At 40.8% G+C, this 19,332-nt stretch overlaps 1 protein-coding gene across 1 annotated transcript in view; it reads left to right on the plus strand.

The window, feature by feature from the left end:
- The window catches only part of MAGI2 (membrane associated guanylate kinase, WW and PDZ domain containing 2), a 1,346,582-nt gene that overhangs the window by 1,008,736 nt on the left and 318,514 nt on the right, over positions 1 to 19,332 (plus strand). The window contains exons 8-9 of the mRNA XM_060107590.1: positions 15,880 to 16,001; positions 17,898 to 18,080. Of these exons, the coding sequence (XP_059963573.1) occupies positions 15,880 to 16,001; positions 17,898 to 18,080 (305 nt within the window). The remainder of the gene's footprint in view (positions 1 to 15,879; positions 16,002 to 17,897; positions 18,081 to 19,332) is intronic.

A 19,332-nucleotide genomic window follows, 5' to 3' on the forward strand; every position in this document is an offset into this window, starting at 1 on the left:
CCGTAGGTTTTGGTTCGTCGTGTTTTCATTGTCATTTGTCTCTAGGTAATTTTTGATTTCCTCTTTGATTTCTTCAGTGATCTCTTGGTTATTTAGTAACGTAGTGTTTAGCCTCCATGTGTTTGTGTTTTTTACGTTTTTTCCCCTGTAATTCATTTCTAATCTCATAGCGTTGTGGTCAGAAAAGATGCTTGATATGATTTCAGTTTTCTTAAATTTACTGAGGCTTGATTTGTGATCCAAGATGTGACCTATCCTGGAGAATGTTCCGTGTGCACTTGCGAAGAAAGTATAATCTGCTGTTTTTGGATGGAATGTCCTATAAATATCAGTTAAATCTGTCTGGTCTATTGTGTCATTTAAAGCTTCTTTTTATTTATTTTCATTTTGGATGATCTGTCCATTGGTGTCAGTGAGATGTTAAAGTCCCTCCTATTATTTGTTACTGTTGATTTCCTCTTTTATAGCTGTTAGCAGTTTCCTTATGTATTGAGGTGCTCCTATGTTGGGTGTGTATATATTTATAATTGTTATATCTTCTTCTTGGATTGATCCCTCAGTCATTATGTAGTGTCCTTGCTTGTCTCTTGTAACATTCTTTATTTTAAAGTCTATTTTATCTGATATGAGTATAGCTACTCCAGCTTTCTTTTGATTTCCATTGGCATGGAATATCTTTTTCCATCCCCTCACTTTCAGTCTGTATGTGTCCCTAGGTCTGAAGTGGGTCTCTTGTAGACAGCATATATATGGGTCTTGTTTTTGTATCCATTCAGCAAGCCTGTGTCTTTTGGTTGGAGCATTTAATCCATTCACGTTTAAGGTAATTATCAATATGTATGTTCCTACGACCATTTCCTTAATTGTTTTGGTTTTGTTTTTGCAGGTCCTTTTTTTCTCTTCTGTTTCCCACTTAGAAAAGTTCCTTTAGCATTTGTAGTAGAGCTGGTTTGGTAGTGCTGAATTCTCTTAGCTTTTGCTTGTCTGTAAAGCATTTGATTTCTCCATCGAATCTGAATGAGATCCTTGCAGGGTAGATTAATCTTGGTTGTAGGTTCTCCCTTTCATCACTTTAAGTATATCATGCTACTCCCTTCTGGCTTGTAAAGTTTCTGCTGAGAAATCAGCTGTTTACCTTATGGGAGTTCCCTTGTATGTTTTTTTGTCATTTTTCCCTTGCTGCTTTCAGTAATTTTTCTTTGCCTTTAATTTTTGCCAATTTGATTACTATATGTCTCGGCATGCTTCTCCTTGGGTTTATCCTGTATGGGGCTCACTGCGCTTCCTGGACTTGGGTGGCTATTTCCTTTCCCATGTTAGGGAAGTTTTTGACTATAATCTCTTCAAATATTTTCTTGGGTCCTTTCTCTCTCTCTGCTCCTTCTGGGACCCCTATAATGTGAATGTTGTTGTGTTTAATGTCGTCCCAGAGGCCTCTTAGACTGTCTTCATTTCCTTTCATTCTTTTTTCTTTATTCTGTTCTGCAGCAGTGAATTCCACCATTCTGTTTTCCAGGTCACTTATCTGTTCTTCTGCCTCAGTTATTCTGCTATTGATTCCATCTAGTGTAGTGTTCATTTCAGTTATTGTATTGTTCATCTCTGTTTGTTTGTTCTTTAATTCTTCTACGTCTTTGTTAAACATTTCTGGCATCTTCTCGATCTTTGCCTCCATTCTTTTTCCAGGGTCCTGGATCATCTTCCCTATCTTTATTCTGAATTATTTTTCTGGATGTTTGCCTATCTCCACTTCATTTAGTTGTTTTTCTGGGGTTTTATCTTGTTCCTTCATCTGTTACATAGCCCTCTGCCTTTTCATCTTGTCTATCTTTCTGTGAATTTGGTTTTTGTTCCACAGGCTGCAGGATTGTAGTTCTTCTTGCTTCTGCTGTCTGCCCTCTGGTGGATGAGTCTATCTAAGAGGATGGTGCAGGTTTCCTAATAGGAGGGGCTGGTGGTGGGTAGAGCTGACTGTTGCTCTGGTGGGCAGAGCTCAGTAAAACTTTAATCCACTTGACTGCTGATGGGTGGGGCTGGGTTTCCTCCCTGTTAGTTGTTTGGCCTGAGGCAACCCAACACTGGAGCCTACCTGGGCTCTTTTGTGGGGCTAATTGTGGACTCTGGGAGGGCTCAAGCCAAGGAGTACTTCCCAGAACTTCTGCTGCCAGTGTGCTTGTCCCCGTGGTGAGCCACAGCCACCCCCCTGCCTCTACAGGAGTCCTTCCAACACTAGCAGGTAGGTCTGCTTCGTTCTCCCCTGGGGTCACTGATCCTTCCCCGGGTCCCAGTGCGCACACTACTTTGTGTGTGCCCTCCAAGAGTGGAGTCTGTTTCCCCCAGTCCTGTCGAAGTTCTGCAATCAATTCTCACTAGTCATCAAAGTCTGATTCTCTAGGAATTCCTCCTCCTGCTGCTAGACCCCCAGGTTGGGAAGCCTGACGTGGGGCTCAGAACCTTCACTCCAGTGTGTGGACTTCTGTGATATAAGTGTTCTCCAGTCTGTGAGTCACCCAAACAGCAGTTATGGGATTCGATTTTGCTGTGATTGCGCCCCTCCTACTGTCTCATTGTGGCTTCTCCTTTGTCTTTGGATGTGGGGTATCTTTTTTGGTGAGTTCCAGTGTCTTCCTGTCGATGATTGTCCAGCAGCTATTTGTGATTCTGGTGTTCTCGCAAGAAGGAGTGAGAGCATGTCCTTCTACTCTGCCATCTTGGTTCAGGCTCCACCAGCCATTTTCCTGTGTTAAATAAGCCTCGTTATTTTCTCATTATGCGTGCTGATCAAAGAGTGCTTAAAATGTAAAAGCCTTTTATTTCCATTTCTACTTGTTATTTGGCTAGACACTAACATATATTACCATTTTTAAATTTTATTTTAATGATTTTAACAATCCCATCATGTGAGTGTCGAAGAAAGAAGACTTCCAAAAATGGTGGATTATTATAAAAGAACCTCCTTACAAATAGAAGTGTATTTGATATCTACAGATATGAGGCTGATTATCATTAAATAAAAGTCAGAAAGATAAAGATTAGGTTATAAACAAAAAGTCAGGTAAGAACTATATTTGTCTCACCACTGTCAAAGCTGAATACATTTGAAAGGATATTGTTTTCCTTTTTTTATAGTACAAGGTGACATTGTTAAACATTATTTATTACTAGTGTTTAACAGATGACTTTAGATGAAAATATGTTATAATAGACAGCTAATTGTGTAGTAAAAATGGACGGATCACACATTTTTTTATTATCAACTTTCATATGTTCAATCTAGCTAAGTAAGATGAACTTTTAAATTATCAAGAAAAAAATTATGTTCTGTGGCTGAGCTTAACTGGATCTACTCTAAGCAAAAAGAGACTATTTGCTTTGATAAACCAATAAAATTAATTTTGCATTAATGTAGTCCAGAAGAAAGTCCTCACCATTAGGTGTGTGGTTTCTGAAAGCTTATTAAGTACCATTTATTGAGTCTGTCATAATGAAAAGAGCTCAGTTCAAATTTCCACTAAGCACAACATTCATATACAGAGGTTGACAAAGTCCCCTCATTTTATTCTTACTTCACTTTCTCCAGTTTTAATTGGGCATCATAAAACATATGAATATATTTTCAGATAGATAAAATGATAAGAATTATTATCTTTCTTTTTTCTATAATATTACTCAGTAAGTTAGTTGGGGGCATTGACTTAATATATAAATAGTTAATAACTGTCAGTCAACCCAGAAAAGTCATATTAATAGCTACCGTCTCCTAAGCACTTGGTATGTATTAAGCATTTCACATAATTCATTTAGTCATTACCACAGCACTGTATGTTAGATACTATTATACATGTTTTACAGACAGAGAAACTTAAAGAAGCCAGACCATCAAGCTCGTAGGTGGTAGAAATAGAGTTGCAGCCCAGGACAGGAATTAGGAGACCTGATGCTGTCCATATTTAAGTTACACTTGACTCCCATACTCTCAGTACAACAAGATAATATTAAAATCTATACAGTGCTTCATCTTTAAACACTTTCACATATTTCTCTTCTGAACAGTCCTGTGAGGTGAATAGGATATTTACAGATGAGGCCATTGCAGTTCAGAGATATTAGGGGAACTTTACAAAGGTAGTGAGAGGTAGACTTAATCTTCAAATGTGGTTTAAACTTCAAATGCTGGTTTGATCTTAAAAATAACAGAGAATGATCACTGAGACTCATTGTAAATGGCTTTCACTCTGGTGAAGCCCAAGAGGTCCGTGTGAGATTGAGGAAACCAGAGTGCGGGTGGCTCCCCTCACCTCTGTTACTGCTCATGGCCTAATCCACCATTTACAGGGAACTCTTATGTGAGCGTCAAGGGGAGGGTCTTACCTGCACTCGAGGTTCCCCCTTGTTACCACATAAGGAATTCCTGTAAGTGATGGAGTAAGTACCATGTTTTCATTTCTTATTGTATCACTGGACTTCAGCAGGACCTAACCTGTCCTTTTCAAGGTTTGAGACAAGACAAAACATACGTAGTTGTTTTTATTGACTACCCCCATTCTCACTTACATACAGCTCTAACCTCACTCATAAATATGAGGGCAGACTCTTATTATCATTATCATGATTGCCAGAGACAGTGGCCCATGTTCAATTTCCAGAGTTGGTAAGGGCAAAGTTCAAGAAAAGCAGAGTTAGGATTAGCCCTAAGTGAGGCTAAAAGGCAACCCTTGGAGGAGACTCTTCTAGTTTGAAAACTAGGTCACCCAGAGCCGGTCTCCTGGCTTCCTGCCCATATTCTCATTATCGTTTCATTGCTCACTTTTTACAATATGCAAAACATAAACACACATACATGTTTTCTTATAATACATATTCAGCCCCTATTTCTATGCACATAATCATTGGGTTCTTTAGAAAAATCATTTAATAATCAAAATAATGTGCTATATGTTCACGGTTTTATCTTCCAAAAACCAGCATGTAATTTACAATGCTGTGAAAGCTTCCAGTTTCACAAATAACACCGATAATTGAGAATCACCTGGCTGAAGTAGTCACAGATCATTAAAGATAGCCCAAGCCTACATATACATAAGGAGTATCATTGAAAAGTAAATGTATATTTGTCTCAGAATCACCTAAATCAATGTTGTTGGAGTTGGCACTACGCAGAGGTGGGTTTGATTCACGAATCTGCTTCTTACTCTGAGAACTGCAGAAAATTGTTTACCCTCTCTGAGGAGCTGCTGAATTAACAGCAAGGAACATATTTACCTGACGGTTTGGCATATAGTATTTCCTCAACGAGTATTATTTCCCATCTCTCGCTACTACCCACCGTTCTCCCATTATTCTGTCTTTTGTTTACAAGGCCGACATTCATTTGTCAAACAACTATTTCTTTCCACAAATGTGGCATCTGTTAAATAGAATTTAAATCTGAACGGCAACCAAGTAACTTTAGAAGCGTGCAAGACAGAACGTTCTCGTGAAATATCCAACGTCACACCTTTCATCTTCTTTATTTGCAGCTTTAGAATGGAAACTACAAGCTCGGCCTACATGGGAGCCTAAATTCACCAACCCTCCATGTGTATTGTGCAAAGGAACAAACAAGTTACATAAAAATACATCCCCCTGTTACAGATACATGAAACTGTCATCTCAGAACTTTGCTCTTCTCGTAATGGCATAATTTTAGACATCGTGTGTTAATTATATAAAACTCTGCAACAATAGTTTTCCCCAAAAAGCAATCTATCAAACACAACAGTGAAGCAACCTACTGCCACCTTTCTTTGCTTTTGGTTCTGCTGAACATTTATCCTCTCTTCCCAGGACTTCTCTTCCATGCCTTTCTTATCTTCCCAGGGTCCTTATCTTCTCAGAATGACAGGCTCCTGCCCAGTCAGGCCCCATGGCCACTTATTAATGGCAAGGTATTGAAAGGTTCTCTGCAGATTCTAGGTATCTGGCAAAAGATCTTTTTCTCCCTGAGACTCATCAAAAGTACTTTTAATTTTGCTTTGTTTTCTAATTCTTCCTGCATTACTTTCTAACATATGAAAGGAATAGCTATGTGTTTTATTTTTCTCTGGTCTTAACAGTGTTAGAGACTCAGTAGTCAAGAATAATATTTTTTTAATCTTTTTCTCACTCTGAATATTAGACTTGGAAATCTGGGGAGGTTTGCTATTATATAAAGTTGGAATTATCTTCCTGTCATGTTGACTTTCAAAATCTCACAGTCTTGTTCCCAGTCGTGTCCGTCTCCTCTCACTGGGACTCTTTCCCTGACTCCCTCCTTCCTGGATAATCCTAGACATCAGTGATGTCGCCTTCATGATGCCTCACTGTTTTGAGAGTGCTTGGTAATTCTCTGACTCACCTTGATGTCAGGCCCAAAGTATTCCTGTACCCATGGCTGTGTATGTCTAACATTATATATGAGTGATGTGTATGCACAGGTTTTTAATACTGAGTCATATTTTTTGGAGTTCAGTAGACTTAGGCTATATTGTGACTTCATATTTTAACAACTCATACCTAAGTTATTAATAAATTGCAATCCAGTTCAACATACAGTATATTACAAGTCAGATTATTCTCACCCTTCCCAGCACATTGTAAGGTCTAGTTCCCTGGGTAATGTGATTCTTCACAGTCAGAGAGCATCTTGTCCATCCTCATAATACCGGGTAAGTACAATAACTAGTACATTGGAGGTAACGACTAAATGATGCTGAAATGACTGAGAATTCTAGGGAGCACTGCAACTTTTCCTATGTGGTTAATATGGCAAAACTCATTTTGTAATCCCCCCAAGTTCAGGAATAAGGCACATCCTCCAGGATGGAGACTTTCCAAGTTATGGCCAGCCATTAGACTAAAGCCATAATGGAAGTAGGGAAACTTGAAATGAAACAAAACCTCATCCCATGGCTTGGAAGTATCCTCCCCATCTTGAAGTTCATCCTCTCCCCCATGCCTCCTGCTCTCACGGCACCACCCACATGCAAACATACGCATGTGTGTATTCACGAGCCCCCTACTCTGGCTAAGCAGGATGGATATTCCCAAACACCTTTGAATCCACTATTCTCTTCCTAAAATGCCTCCTTCTCCATCTGGCAAAATACATCTATCCTCTTAGAATCTGCTTAAGTGCCACTTCCTTTGTGAAGCTTCCCTGAACCATCAGACTAAGTTGTCTTTTCTTCTTTGGAGTCCCCACTTTGTGAATACAAATTTTCTGACCGCTTATAGAGTGACCAACTCAGCCCAATTTACCCAGGACAGTCCAGGTTTTAGAAAAGGAAGTCCTGGGCTTCCCTGGTGGCGCAGTGGTTGGGGGTCCGCCTGCCGATGCAGGGGACACGGGTTCGTGCCCCGATCCCAGAGGATCCCACGTGCCGCGGAGCGGCTGGGCCCGCGAGCCATGGCCGCGGGGCCTGTGTGTCCGGAGCCTGTGCTCCGCAACGGGAGAGGCCACAGCAGTGAGAGGCCCGCGTACAGCAAAAAAAAAAAAAAAGAAAAAAAAAAAAAAGAAAAGGAAGTCCTGCACCCTGGGAAATGCTTTAGTCCTAGACAAACCTGGGGTGGTTGGTCATCCAACTTTTATGTCTGCCCCATTGGAGTATGAGCCCCCTTGGTGAAGGGGTTGTGTTGTATTCATTTTCGTGTTCCCAGTGCCTAGCACACTGATACATTCATGAAAGTGTACATGAGACTTAAAGGACTAAAGCCAGTGAGTCGGGGTTGGCAGACACCAGTGGAGGAGAATTGATCTAGTCTTGTCTCTTAATACTGAAAGATGTTGAAATAGTGTCGTCTTTTAGTCTCCTTCAAGCTAAGCTCTATTCCCCAAGTTTATAACTCATTACTTTTGCTCAATCTCTTGTTACCTTTGAGAACAATAACCTCCTCCTGCACCCAGCAATAAAATTTAAGAGGTGTTTTATGGGAATGGGAAGGGATGGATAAAAAACATTTTTAAATGCATGCCTACTGGCTCTGAAATTTTAAAAAACGAGTCTATGTATCTTGCAGGTCCTGGGGGCTTCATGGCATGATTGACAGTACACAGTGTCATTTCTGCTGAGAGTAAAATATCAAGTTTTCCAAGTAATTGGTCAATAGTAATAGCTAAGCGATGAATCCCCCTTCTACATAAGATACACATAAAATACACATTACAAATCAATGCCGACTAAATAACTTGCCACTACTACTAGGGAAGGGAAGAGAGCTCATTTATCTGAAAATATATCCACATGTGGGAAGCTCTGCCTGGTGGGGAATGGACGACAGACTCCTTAGCTGTGAGAGTTTCAGCACGAAGATAAACATACTCTTCTCAGCTGGCCGTGGTTCCACCTCCCACTTGGACACTATGTCCCCGGATCAGACACCTTCATGTCCAGAAAGAGCAAGAGGAAGTAACACGTGACTCGGTCTTCCCACCCTCATTCATAAAGCAAGTTCACATTTCCCCCAGGTACAGTAGGGAATAATGAATGGACATTTATAGAAAGAAACTTGTCACTTAAGTGTTAGAATTGGGAAGAAATCTTTCAAGAGGCAGGATTCAATTAGTCTGTTTTTAGAAACTGCTCCAAGTAAAACAGATTTAATTCTTCCATTTATCCAAAGCTCGTTTTTTAAAAATAAAGTAGATTTAAAACATCAGTCTTGGGCCTCCCTGGTGGCGCAAGTGGTTGAGAGTCCGCCTGCCGATGCAGGGGATACGGGTTCGTGCCCCGGTCTGGGAGGATCCCATATGCCGCGGAGCGGCTGGGCCCGTGAGCCATGGCCGCTGAGCCTGCGCGTCCGGAGCCTGCGCGTCCGGAGCCTGTGCTCCGCAACGGGGGAGGCCACAACAGTGAGAGGCCCGCATACCGCAAAAAAAAAAAAAAAAAAAAAAATCAGTCTTTCATCTAGTACTTTTAAAATTTCTAGATTTTCAAAGCACTGTAAGGCATACGTCATAGTATGGAAAGCCTATTTTATAGTTTTTTTTTTTGTTTCTGTTTTATCTCCCCTGCTAGACTGTGTGTCTGATTGATCTTTGCCCCTACCTGCACCCACACTACCAAAGTGCCTAGCAAAGACCATTTGAGAAACAAATATCTGATGAATCACAGTAGCATTTATTGAGTACTTACATCTAGGCACTGGTGTTAAGTGATTTACTCATTTTAATTTATTTAATATGTGCAACAACTTTATGAGGTGGTCTTACTTTTATTTATTTATTTATTTATTTATTTTGCGGTACGCCGGCCTCTCACTGTTGTGGCCTCTCCCGTTGCGGAGCACAGGCTCCGGACACGCAGGCTCAGCGGCCATGGCTCACGGGCCTAGCCGCTTCGCAGCATGTGGGATCTTCCCGGACCGGGGCACGAACCCGTGTCCCCTGCATCGGCAGGCGGACTCCCAACCACTGCGCCACCAGGGAAGCCCTATTTTTTTTGCACATTAAATTATTTTATTTATAGCCCCACTGTTTTAGATGTACATTTATGGACTATCCAAAAGCAGTATTTTTTTTTAGCAATCCTGGAAATTTTAAATACTCTAAGCAACTCCCGAAGATCAAGTTGTCAAGTTCCTCACCGAGGACATCCTTAGGTCATCTTTCCGCTCCCATATAGTAAGTAGTCAGCTAGCAGCAGTCTATGCTTCAAGCGTCCATCTTTCACCTGAACAAAAATTAAAACCGACAACGTGGCGGAGGCCAGACCAGGCCGCTGACCTCCACGCGTTCAGGGACCGGGAGCCTCGGAGCCGGCCCGGCGGCGGCACCAGCCTCACTAGACTCAGGGCAGCCACACGCTCCTGCCCTGTGCCCCAGCCGTCGGAGGCCAAGCGGCCACAGGCCCGGGACCGTCCGAACCTCTGCTGCCGTACCGGCCGAAAGAGAGGTGAGGTTACGGTGGTCTTACTTTTATCCCAGCTTTATAGATGAAAAATTCTGAAGCACAGGGAGGGTAAATAATGTGCGAAAGATCATATGCCTAGGATGTGGTGGGGCTTGGATGTGAATGCCGGCAATGTGACTGCAGTGACCAAGCTCTTAACACAGTGTCCTGCCTTCTATCGAGAGGGTTGGCCCCAGAAGATCCCTGTAGAGTTATTATCTTCTCTTAGTTTCTGAAGCAAGAGGAAGTTTTTATTCCATCTATCTCAACTGGATAGTAGAGAAAACTTTATGGGGTCTTCTCAAAGCTTGTATTTAAATGAATAAAAATACAGACAGGGAGGGGGCAGTGTGTGTGTTTGGCCACCAGTGTAGCTACAGTTTAGGGGTTCATATGTGAGGAAGCAACACACACTTTCCTGACCATCCAGAAGTATGGGAGTCAGAATTAGGGTCAAGCAAAACCTATGGAATTCCAAGCAACCTGGAAATTCATACTGTGATTCCATTCAGGAATTATTCTCTCCTTAAAAAAATATATGCTCCCAGTAAAATAGATTTTGGGAAGCCCCAAAAGGAGCAGGTTTGCATAGAAGGGATGACATACTGAGCTGCAACCCCAAACCCCAAGCCAACCTTCCCACACCCAGTGCTGAGTAGCTGCCTTCTGGTGCTCCCATATTTTGTCCCTAATGTAGCGCTTTGCCATTTGAGCACATTTCTGTTATAACACAAGACAGCAGATCCAAATCTTTCATCACCGAAGTGGGATGACTTTTTCACTATCACGAGAAAGTCTTGAAAGATTCTCTGTTTTGAAGCATTCCATGGATCATTACCCAAATGCAGATTGGTTATAGCACATAAGTTGGCCCTAAGCTTCACCATAAGTTCTGTCACAACATGTATTTTATGGGAGAGTTAAACTGGAAAACAGCAAGAGCTATGACCTTTCCTACATGCCTGCCTCCCTCCAGGCATTTATTCAACAAATATTTATTGAGCACTGGCTACCTCATGCATTGGAGTAATTAGTGTAGCCCCTTGATCATCTTGGAAACATTTTACTCATGGTACCATCTCCACTCGAAAGTTGCTGTCTTCGTCTCTCACACTGAGCCAAAGATCCATTTCTAATCTGTCAACTGAGGTCAAGATGATGTGATAGTGACGAGTGGGTACAAAAGGTGTCATTTGTGACTATGCAGTAAAAGTGCCCCTCTCCAAAAACCCAGGAGAAGCAAGGTGGAGAGCTAACAAGCTGGAATATGGAGGGAGCACTGGTGGTGAGGGTCAGATGATGGCCTTCCTCACCCAGCAGACCTGTCCTGTGTGTACTGATGGGCTCAGGATGTACGACTTTCCCCCTGTTTCTTCCATGGCTTCCCCACGGTGAAGGAGGTGGCAGCCACACAGGACTCTGAGCTGGGACTACCCTTGGCAGCATATCATCCGTCAGCTGCAAAGATTTCCTTCCCTCTGTGAATGTCTCACCCTTTTGTTGGCACGTGTCCTCTCTTCTAGAGCAAAAGAGCATTTCCTAGTATTCCCCAGGGCCCTGCACAGAAAAAGTGACTTCCAGTTGAATAAGGCAAGAAAGTCCTTATTCAACTACCTTCTCACACCTTCTCAGCTTCTAACTTAGGGGATTGCAACCCTCGCTGCACTACAGAGTTATCTGGGAAGCTTTTTTAAAAAAATATCAATGCCCATACCCCATTTGGAGATTGTGGCTCAGTTGAGTTAGGGTGGTCCTGAGTCCTCTCTGTTTTTGTTTGCTTTTTAAGTTCTTCAGGTCCATCCAGAGCTACAAAGTACTGCCACATGCGAACTTATCTTAAGTTTCCATTCCATTCCATAAAGAAAAGGGGAGGGAGGAGTTAAGCTGCAAATGAGTGACTGTACTGGCAAAGAGAGAAGGTGATGGAATGTCATCCTTGAATAACCTGTTCCCTTTGCCATTCCCACATGGAAGGATCTCATATCAGTAGTCTTTCTTTTTTGTAAAAGGAAATGGGGTTGCTGGGATCTACCCTCCTCAGAATATGTCTCTTACCCCCTTAGCTCTTAACATCTAAAAATTCTATTACTAAAATATGATAATAAACTAGATTGAACTAAAGAATAAGAACTCTTGGTAGCTTCCCAGGCTCCTGTTCAGTACAGAGCTGGATGAACTAGCTAATAATTCTCTCACAGAGCCTAAACAATGAGGAAGAGGATGACATTTGTCATTCACATCCTTTTACACATTGTAAGTCCTCCAAATCCTTGCTAAAAGGACTTCAAACTATTCTTATTGGAAGCACAAGGAAGACAAGGCTTCTCTATTCAGCAACAATCATATTTCTTTGTAATAGGTCTTTTAAAGCTTGGGAGCATTTTAAAATCTAAATGAATGACTTTATTTGTGACAAGGCAAATGTTCTGTAGCAATTAGCTCAGGACACTAAAGCCATCCCAGCTTCCACTCTTTGTCAGGTACAAGTCATACCAGACAAGTTCATTGGTATTTTCATTCTCTGTGAAATGTAGAACTTCACTTTGATGGTGAATGGAATCTTGTCAACATAGTTTCCATAAAGCAAGTGGCTATGACTTTTCTAAGGAAGTAATTATATGCAGCTAGCAAGTTGGAAGAACCCAACTGTATAGTAAATCTACCCCAGAAAGTTCTTGTAATGTGTTTTCTAAGGATAAAGTTATGCATATGATGAACAACGACCTAGAAAAACAGAAACAGGAACAGATAGGAAATGATACTCAGAACTGTTTCTGATTTCTCAAAATTAGTAACATATATTTGTAGACAAAAGTTTTAAAACACATATTCATCATTTAACAAAAAAATTATTATCTCTCACTATGTCCCGTGCTTAGTATACAAAGTTGAATAACACCTGGATCCTGTATACAGGTGTGCACAGTCTAGAGAAGGAAATAAACACGAAAATCAATTATTAAAACACAGTATGATAAGGTTACTAAATTCATTATTGTGTCATTATCATCTAGGAGGTTGTTGTATACTACATCACAGAAACACCTTTATCCAAGGCCTGGAAAGAATGATCTCAAGAGAGTAACAGGAATACTATGTCCTTCAGAACAGCTGTCTCGAGTTTATCTTAAATACTGTGAAGAATAGAACTGGTTTCTCTTTCTTGCTGAATTAGCAGCTTGAAAGCTCAAAGCTAATTTGCAACATAACTCTAGTAAACAAACAGGATCCTATATTATTAATTTTGTCTATTGATCTTCCACCTAGACTCAACTAACTTCACCCTGGATTTTGTTTACTTTTCCTTGTGGTTGTTCTTTAAAAGGGCCTCCGATTCTCTTGACTATGAGGCAGGGTGTAAGAAAATAAATGAACTGTGGTGACAGAGGTCTGTTGAAGGTTTTGTGACAGCCAAGGGGAGGAGCACAACACAGGCAGAGAATGTTGCTGGGTGAGGTTGGAGAAGGAGTTGTGGAACAGATGGAGAAAACACTGTAATAATAATGACAATAACAGCAATAGCACTTATAAATAATAGTAATAGAGGATAACTATACTTTGAAAATAAAGAACAACTATACCTTACAAGTGCGGGGTCCTCCCTGTATATCTGTACTTTGCAAACATTATTTCTCTTATCTTCACAGCAACTCCAAGAAGTAGATATTAATGTCCCCATTTTACAGATGAGGATATTGATGCTCAGAGAGTTTAGTAATTTGCCTAAGATGCCACCTCAAACCCAGGCTGTCTTGCTTCAGCTGCTACACCACGAATGCTCTGAGTCTCATGGGAAAAGAGAAGAGGCTTGATAGGGTGTTGCTGATTTGAGTGGCTCCGAGTGTATCCAAAGCAAAAGGTGCATGTGGTGATGCAGCCAAAGGAGAAGATATGGAGATGAGTAAGGGCAGTCAGGAAGAATATTTCTTTAGGTAATAGGAAGATTTCAAAGGAGGTTAGTAAGAGACAATGGAGAAAAGGGAATAGGGGCTTCAAATCCGCCCCTCCTGAAATAGAGGGGTGCTGTCAGAGTTTATGGAGTTAAGGAAGCTTTGAAAGCTCATACTGTAATTCACTGCACACCACAGATCATGGTGACTCCTTGGTGACAAGAGCAGTACAGTAGCTTTTACTTCCAATGGGAAAATAATCTTACGTAGGACACATTTACTTTGAGCCCCATACCAGTGAGTTCCATTACCAAAGAACATCGTTATAAGCACCCCCTTCCTAAATAGCATGCTAACCTATACCAGCGGCAATATTAGCGAGAGGTTCTGGTGCTTTTAAAGACCCTCCCCCCGGTAAAGCCTCCTCTCTGGACTCAAAATGAGGACAGTGTCAGTGATGAATAGATGATGATGGTGGTGGCCATGATGATAACAGCTGCTGCTAGTTACTGAGCATGTCTATGCTTGAAACCCTGGGCCAATATTCATTCTTTCATTGAATCCTCACAACCGCCCAGGAGGAAGCCAATACTGTGCCCATCTTAGAGACGCAGACACTGAGGTTCAGACTCAATAACTTGTGCAGGGTCACACAGCAAATCAAGCGGCAGAGCTGGATTTTGAATCCAGGACTAAGTGACTCCAGAGCCTGTGTGGCAGGCAGCAGCTCCCCTGCCCCGACCTCATGAGGAAGTAACTAGATACTGCAGTCGTTTTATTGTGTTTCTGACAATGGCTTTTCTGTCTCACCAGGAAATATCTGACTTATACTAACAGAAAATTGGCTGTTGAGATTTTGTTTCTTTTACCTCCTTCCTTTTCTTAACCTGTATTTATAGACCTAAAATAAGAGGATTGTGTGCGCGCGCGTGCCCATTAAGTATGTGTACACTCGTCAGTGTGAAATCATACATTGAAAAGAGAAGGTAGGTAGGTAAAGGATGAATTTTAGAGACAGATGTGGTCCATTCCCAGCGTTTTCACTTCTAGGCATGTGACTTAGAGCAAGTCATTTGACCTCTTGTGTGTCAGTCTCATCACCTTTAAAATGGGGATAATTAGAATTCAAGACTGTTGCCATGGGACTTGACTGAGGAAATGTGTATATAGTACCTGGCACAGAGTTAAGTACTGAGTGATTGTTCATTCCTCTTCTAAGCCCTCTTGCCTCTTCATGCTCTCATACAATAATCCTATTTTTGTTTATACAAAGAACCAAAATCAGTGTACATGCCACCCCTCTAATGCGGCATGTATACGTAGAGAAAGAGCTACTTGACAATGCTGCTAGGCAGGGTTGTCGTCCCCACCCTCTCCATGGACAAGGAACTCTAAACTTTATACAGGAATGCATCACACTGTAAGAATACTATAAGGAATCCTTAAACTCTAAGCCCTTGGTTTAGCTGATCCACACTTGCTTAAAGATGCTCTGTGTCTGATATCTAGAAGCTCATTGTCTCACTAGGGAGAATGTAAATACTCTGCTTTTGACTGATCTCAGTATCAGTCATCCTACAGGTATTCCACAACTCCTAAATATCCTTAGGAATGTTTCCGCACAGTCCTTTAATCCAAGTCTGATTCTAAAATGTGGACTTCAGTTGCTCTAAGAGTAAAGCATCAGTGAATTGACCTTATACTTATCTTGTTGGATATTGGGACTTTACAAAGCTTAGAAACACTTTACAAATACTTTTTTCTTCAGCACCATTTGGTATAAATTTCATTTGTTGGCCATTTATTTGAATGCACCAAACTCGTCTCAAACTAACACGGTAGACCAGAAAGCCAAGTTCACATCCTAGTTCTTTTGGCTGAATCATGCATAACTTAAACACAATACCGTATGATAGAGCCATTGAGAACTCTGCTCTTGTCAGGGAAATGCATACCGTACACAGGCCAGCCCCAGCAGAGGCCTGACTGCGTGCTGGTGGGGTATTCAGCTAGAGCTATTCATATGTTCTCTTAAATGACTTTGCCCCACTGTTATCCTAATTTGAAATTTTATTTTTCAGCCACATAAATAGAAGAACACAGTTTGAAAACCCTGTCCTGGAAGCAAAAAGGAAGCTACAGCAGCATAACATGCCCCACACAGAACTTGGAACAAAGCCCCTGCAGGCCCCAGGTTTCCGAGGTTAGTACCTGTCAACACGCAGTGTTTCAGAGGGAAAGACTGTCTATCGAACTGCCTGCTCTCCAAATAGGCCTTTATCTTGGACCATTTCATGTCATTGATTTGCTTTCCCCAGACCCCTCAATTAGCTCTAGCTGGGTGTTTGCTCTGTCTCTAAACTCATGCATTTAGCATTCACGAGTGAAGGTAACGCCTCGGGTAGCACCTTATAGGAATGTACAGCACGTTGCCAGGTAGAGCTGAACGGGTATGACGGTGGTACCGTAAACTGCAGAGATTCATAGAGACTCATAAGTTTGTCCTCAAATGATCAAGCATGAGAATGAGGCTTGTTCTCCTCTGTGACAGTAGACAGCTCCTCATCGACAGTACCTAGGCCCAAACCCGCCTGCCCCCGCGCTGCCCAGGAGCGGTCGCGCAGCGTGAGTGACCTGTCTTACTATGGGCGCCACCTTGCCTGGAGGCCCGGGTGCATCGGTATGTCCTGGGTTGCTTGCTGCACCTCACTTCACCCTGGAGCCACGTACGGGGATGAGATGCTGCATGAACTTTTCACATCTTAGTGGGCCCACACTCACGTGTGAAAGCACGAAGGAGGCTCTGGTAGTCGGGAAGTCTAGATATGCCTACGGTTGATTTCACACTGTATCACTACAGCACAAGAAGGGTGAACGTAAAGGTCTCACCGCTGAACTTCTCTCCAAATTGGAAACTTTACTTTCGTAAAGGAAACGGAGGTGACAAGATTATGTGTGTGTTTTTTATTTATATTTTAAAGAAGTGCCCTGTCTTTTTCACAAAGATATATGAGATATGTAAATAGACAAAGTAAAATTCCAATGTAATGACTCATGACTTTATAGTTTGTCCATTACACATCACCTAAAATGGAACAACAGCAAACAGAATACTTAACTAAGTCACCGTGTACAGTTTGGCTGTTTTAAATATCAAATCATATCACCCAAAATGGAACAACTAAAAAATATATATAAAATACTTGACAGTGATAACATTTAAAGCAGACATTAATTCTAATTCCTAGTATGACTATTATCTTTAAAGCATTTAATATATGTAGGAATATACTTATTACCGATCATAGCTGAAAAAGCATGTTAAATAACAAATTACTAGTTAAACCTCTATGAGTGGGTTCAAGTTCTGTTCAGATTATTTAGGTATATGATTTGAACATGTCAACATATTATTACAAAATGTGTGACCTTTACATTCATAATTATATCTAAAGATATTGGCTTGCCTTTTGCTCACATTTTAGAGTATACTAAACACTCTCAGGTCAGTAGAAATGGATTTATCTGGTTATCTTTATAGCATCTCATAATATAAGCAAAAGCTAACTCAGTCCCACATCCAGGCATTCTTTCTAAACAATTTAGACATTTGAAGAGGTGCTAATATTCCACTGGTCCTATTTTTTTGGAAACAACATAGTCCATTTTGGTTTTCTAGTCCTATCCCTTCAAGGTTTGGGGCAGCGCCGGCCACTCACACATACCTCCTACCGGGACCTTTTCAGAGCAAGAGACATGTATCCAGATGTGTCTGGATGGTTTTACGCTCTGCTTTATCTTTACCTGTTGATTCAGCCCTTTTTAAGCACAAGAAGGTGAATTTAGTGAACGGAAACAATGATGACAAAAAAATCTCTCTCCAAACCAAGCAGCTCTTCACCTTTCCCTGCATGCTTGGGGCTGCTCTGCGTTTGTGGGAAGTGCTTAGAGGTGTGCTCCTGAAGTCACACCTGCTTGCATTTACTATAATTAACCCCACAGTTACCCCTGGGATTGCTGCTCAGTGGCTGGCTTTTCCCCATGTAAGAACATGCCCTAACTGTGCTTTTTCTTTTTTAACTTCCATCGGCCAATGTAGAAAAACCGCTCTTTACCCGGGATGCATCCCAGTTGAAGGGAACATTTCTCAGCACCACACTAAAAAAGAGCAACATGGGGTTTGGATTTACCATCATTGGTGGAGATGAGCCTGATGAGTTTCTGCAGGTGAAAAGCGTGATTCCCGATGGGCCTGCAGCACAGGACGGAAAAATGGAAACAGGTAAGTTCCTTAATACTTTAGAAAATCGTTTTGCAACTTCTTTCCTAAGGCAAATATGAGGAGCTTCTTTCTGTGTTTTTAATTTGAAGGTCAAAGGTCACTTCACTTTAGGACAACCACAGATTATGTCTCCCCTAAATTTAATAATAATCATATTGAAGTATGTCTGGAAACAACTTTAAATACCATTTTTGTCTCATTTTTCTGACTTCCCCTTCTATTTGCTGGATTCAGTGCACCCTTGAGATTGACACTTTTCTAATTTATTTCTGGAGTCCCCTCTCAGGGATGTGATTAACATTTCATACTTTTCTTGCTTATGTTCAGCTATTGATATTTTTTAAATCTGTATTAATCTTATAGTATTCTCATGCTGAATTGCCCAGGTTAGTTATATTTAAATATGCACGCTCATCTCGTAGAAAAAATGTTAATGGTATTCATCTTTATATATCCCCATACAATGTTTTAATATATAAGGTTTTTTTCTCTAGTCCTTATGAATGAATTTTCATATGCAGTTACTTGGATATCTATCAAATTATAATCAAAATTCATTTAACATGGAAATGCAGAGGCAAATTGTTAAGGGCAAGAAAATATAAAATATGAAAGGTGCACAGAGACAGAGAAAAAAGTAATGAACTAAGTCTGATTTTGTAGTCTGATTTTAAATTCTCCTACCTGGTCCATGACTTGGAATTAGTCCCATAATTTATAAATACTATTTTCCTTGTCTGGGAAATAAAGAAGAAGTCAAATTTGATCGTATTTAAATAATAATCAAATACTGATTTAAGAATTTTGGAGTACTGTTTTTGAAATGCCTTGGAAAATTACAAAGTGTAATAACTATATATCACCATTTCACACTTTTCCCAACACTGATATAATTTATGATGTTAACTTACTAAAGTCAATGGGTCCTAAGAAGATACAGAAATTAGAGAATTACTTTTGAGGAAAAATTATGCCATTTGTATGCTCCATATATTTACAAGTTGTTACTCTGTGGTTTTGGAAGTGGTTTGTGTATGAAGAAACAACATAAAATTGAGGTCTTCATCTGACATTTTTCACTTTAAAAATGACTGTTTATTAAATGGTTCCTATAGAAATAACAACTTTTCAAGGTCACCTAATGAGTATATTTGTCACTGCCAGTCACTAGTGAGCAATAATATATTTAATAGATGTTACATTTCCTTGAAAGTTGAGTAAAGTTGCAAAACTAACTAACCACATTTTTCAA

Source organism: Mesoplodon densirostris, chromosome 9 (genome assembly GCF_025265405.1).
Source record: "Mesoplodon densirostris isolate mMesDen1 chromosome 9, mMesDen1 primary haplotype, whole genome shotgun sequence".
Taxonomy (NCBI): domain Eukaryota; kingdom Metazoa; phylum Chordata; class Mammalia; order Artiodactyla; family Ziphiidae; genus Mesoplodon; species Mesoplodon densirostris.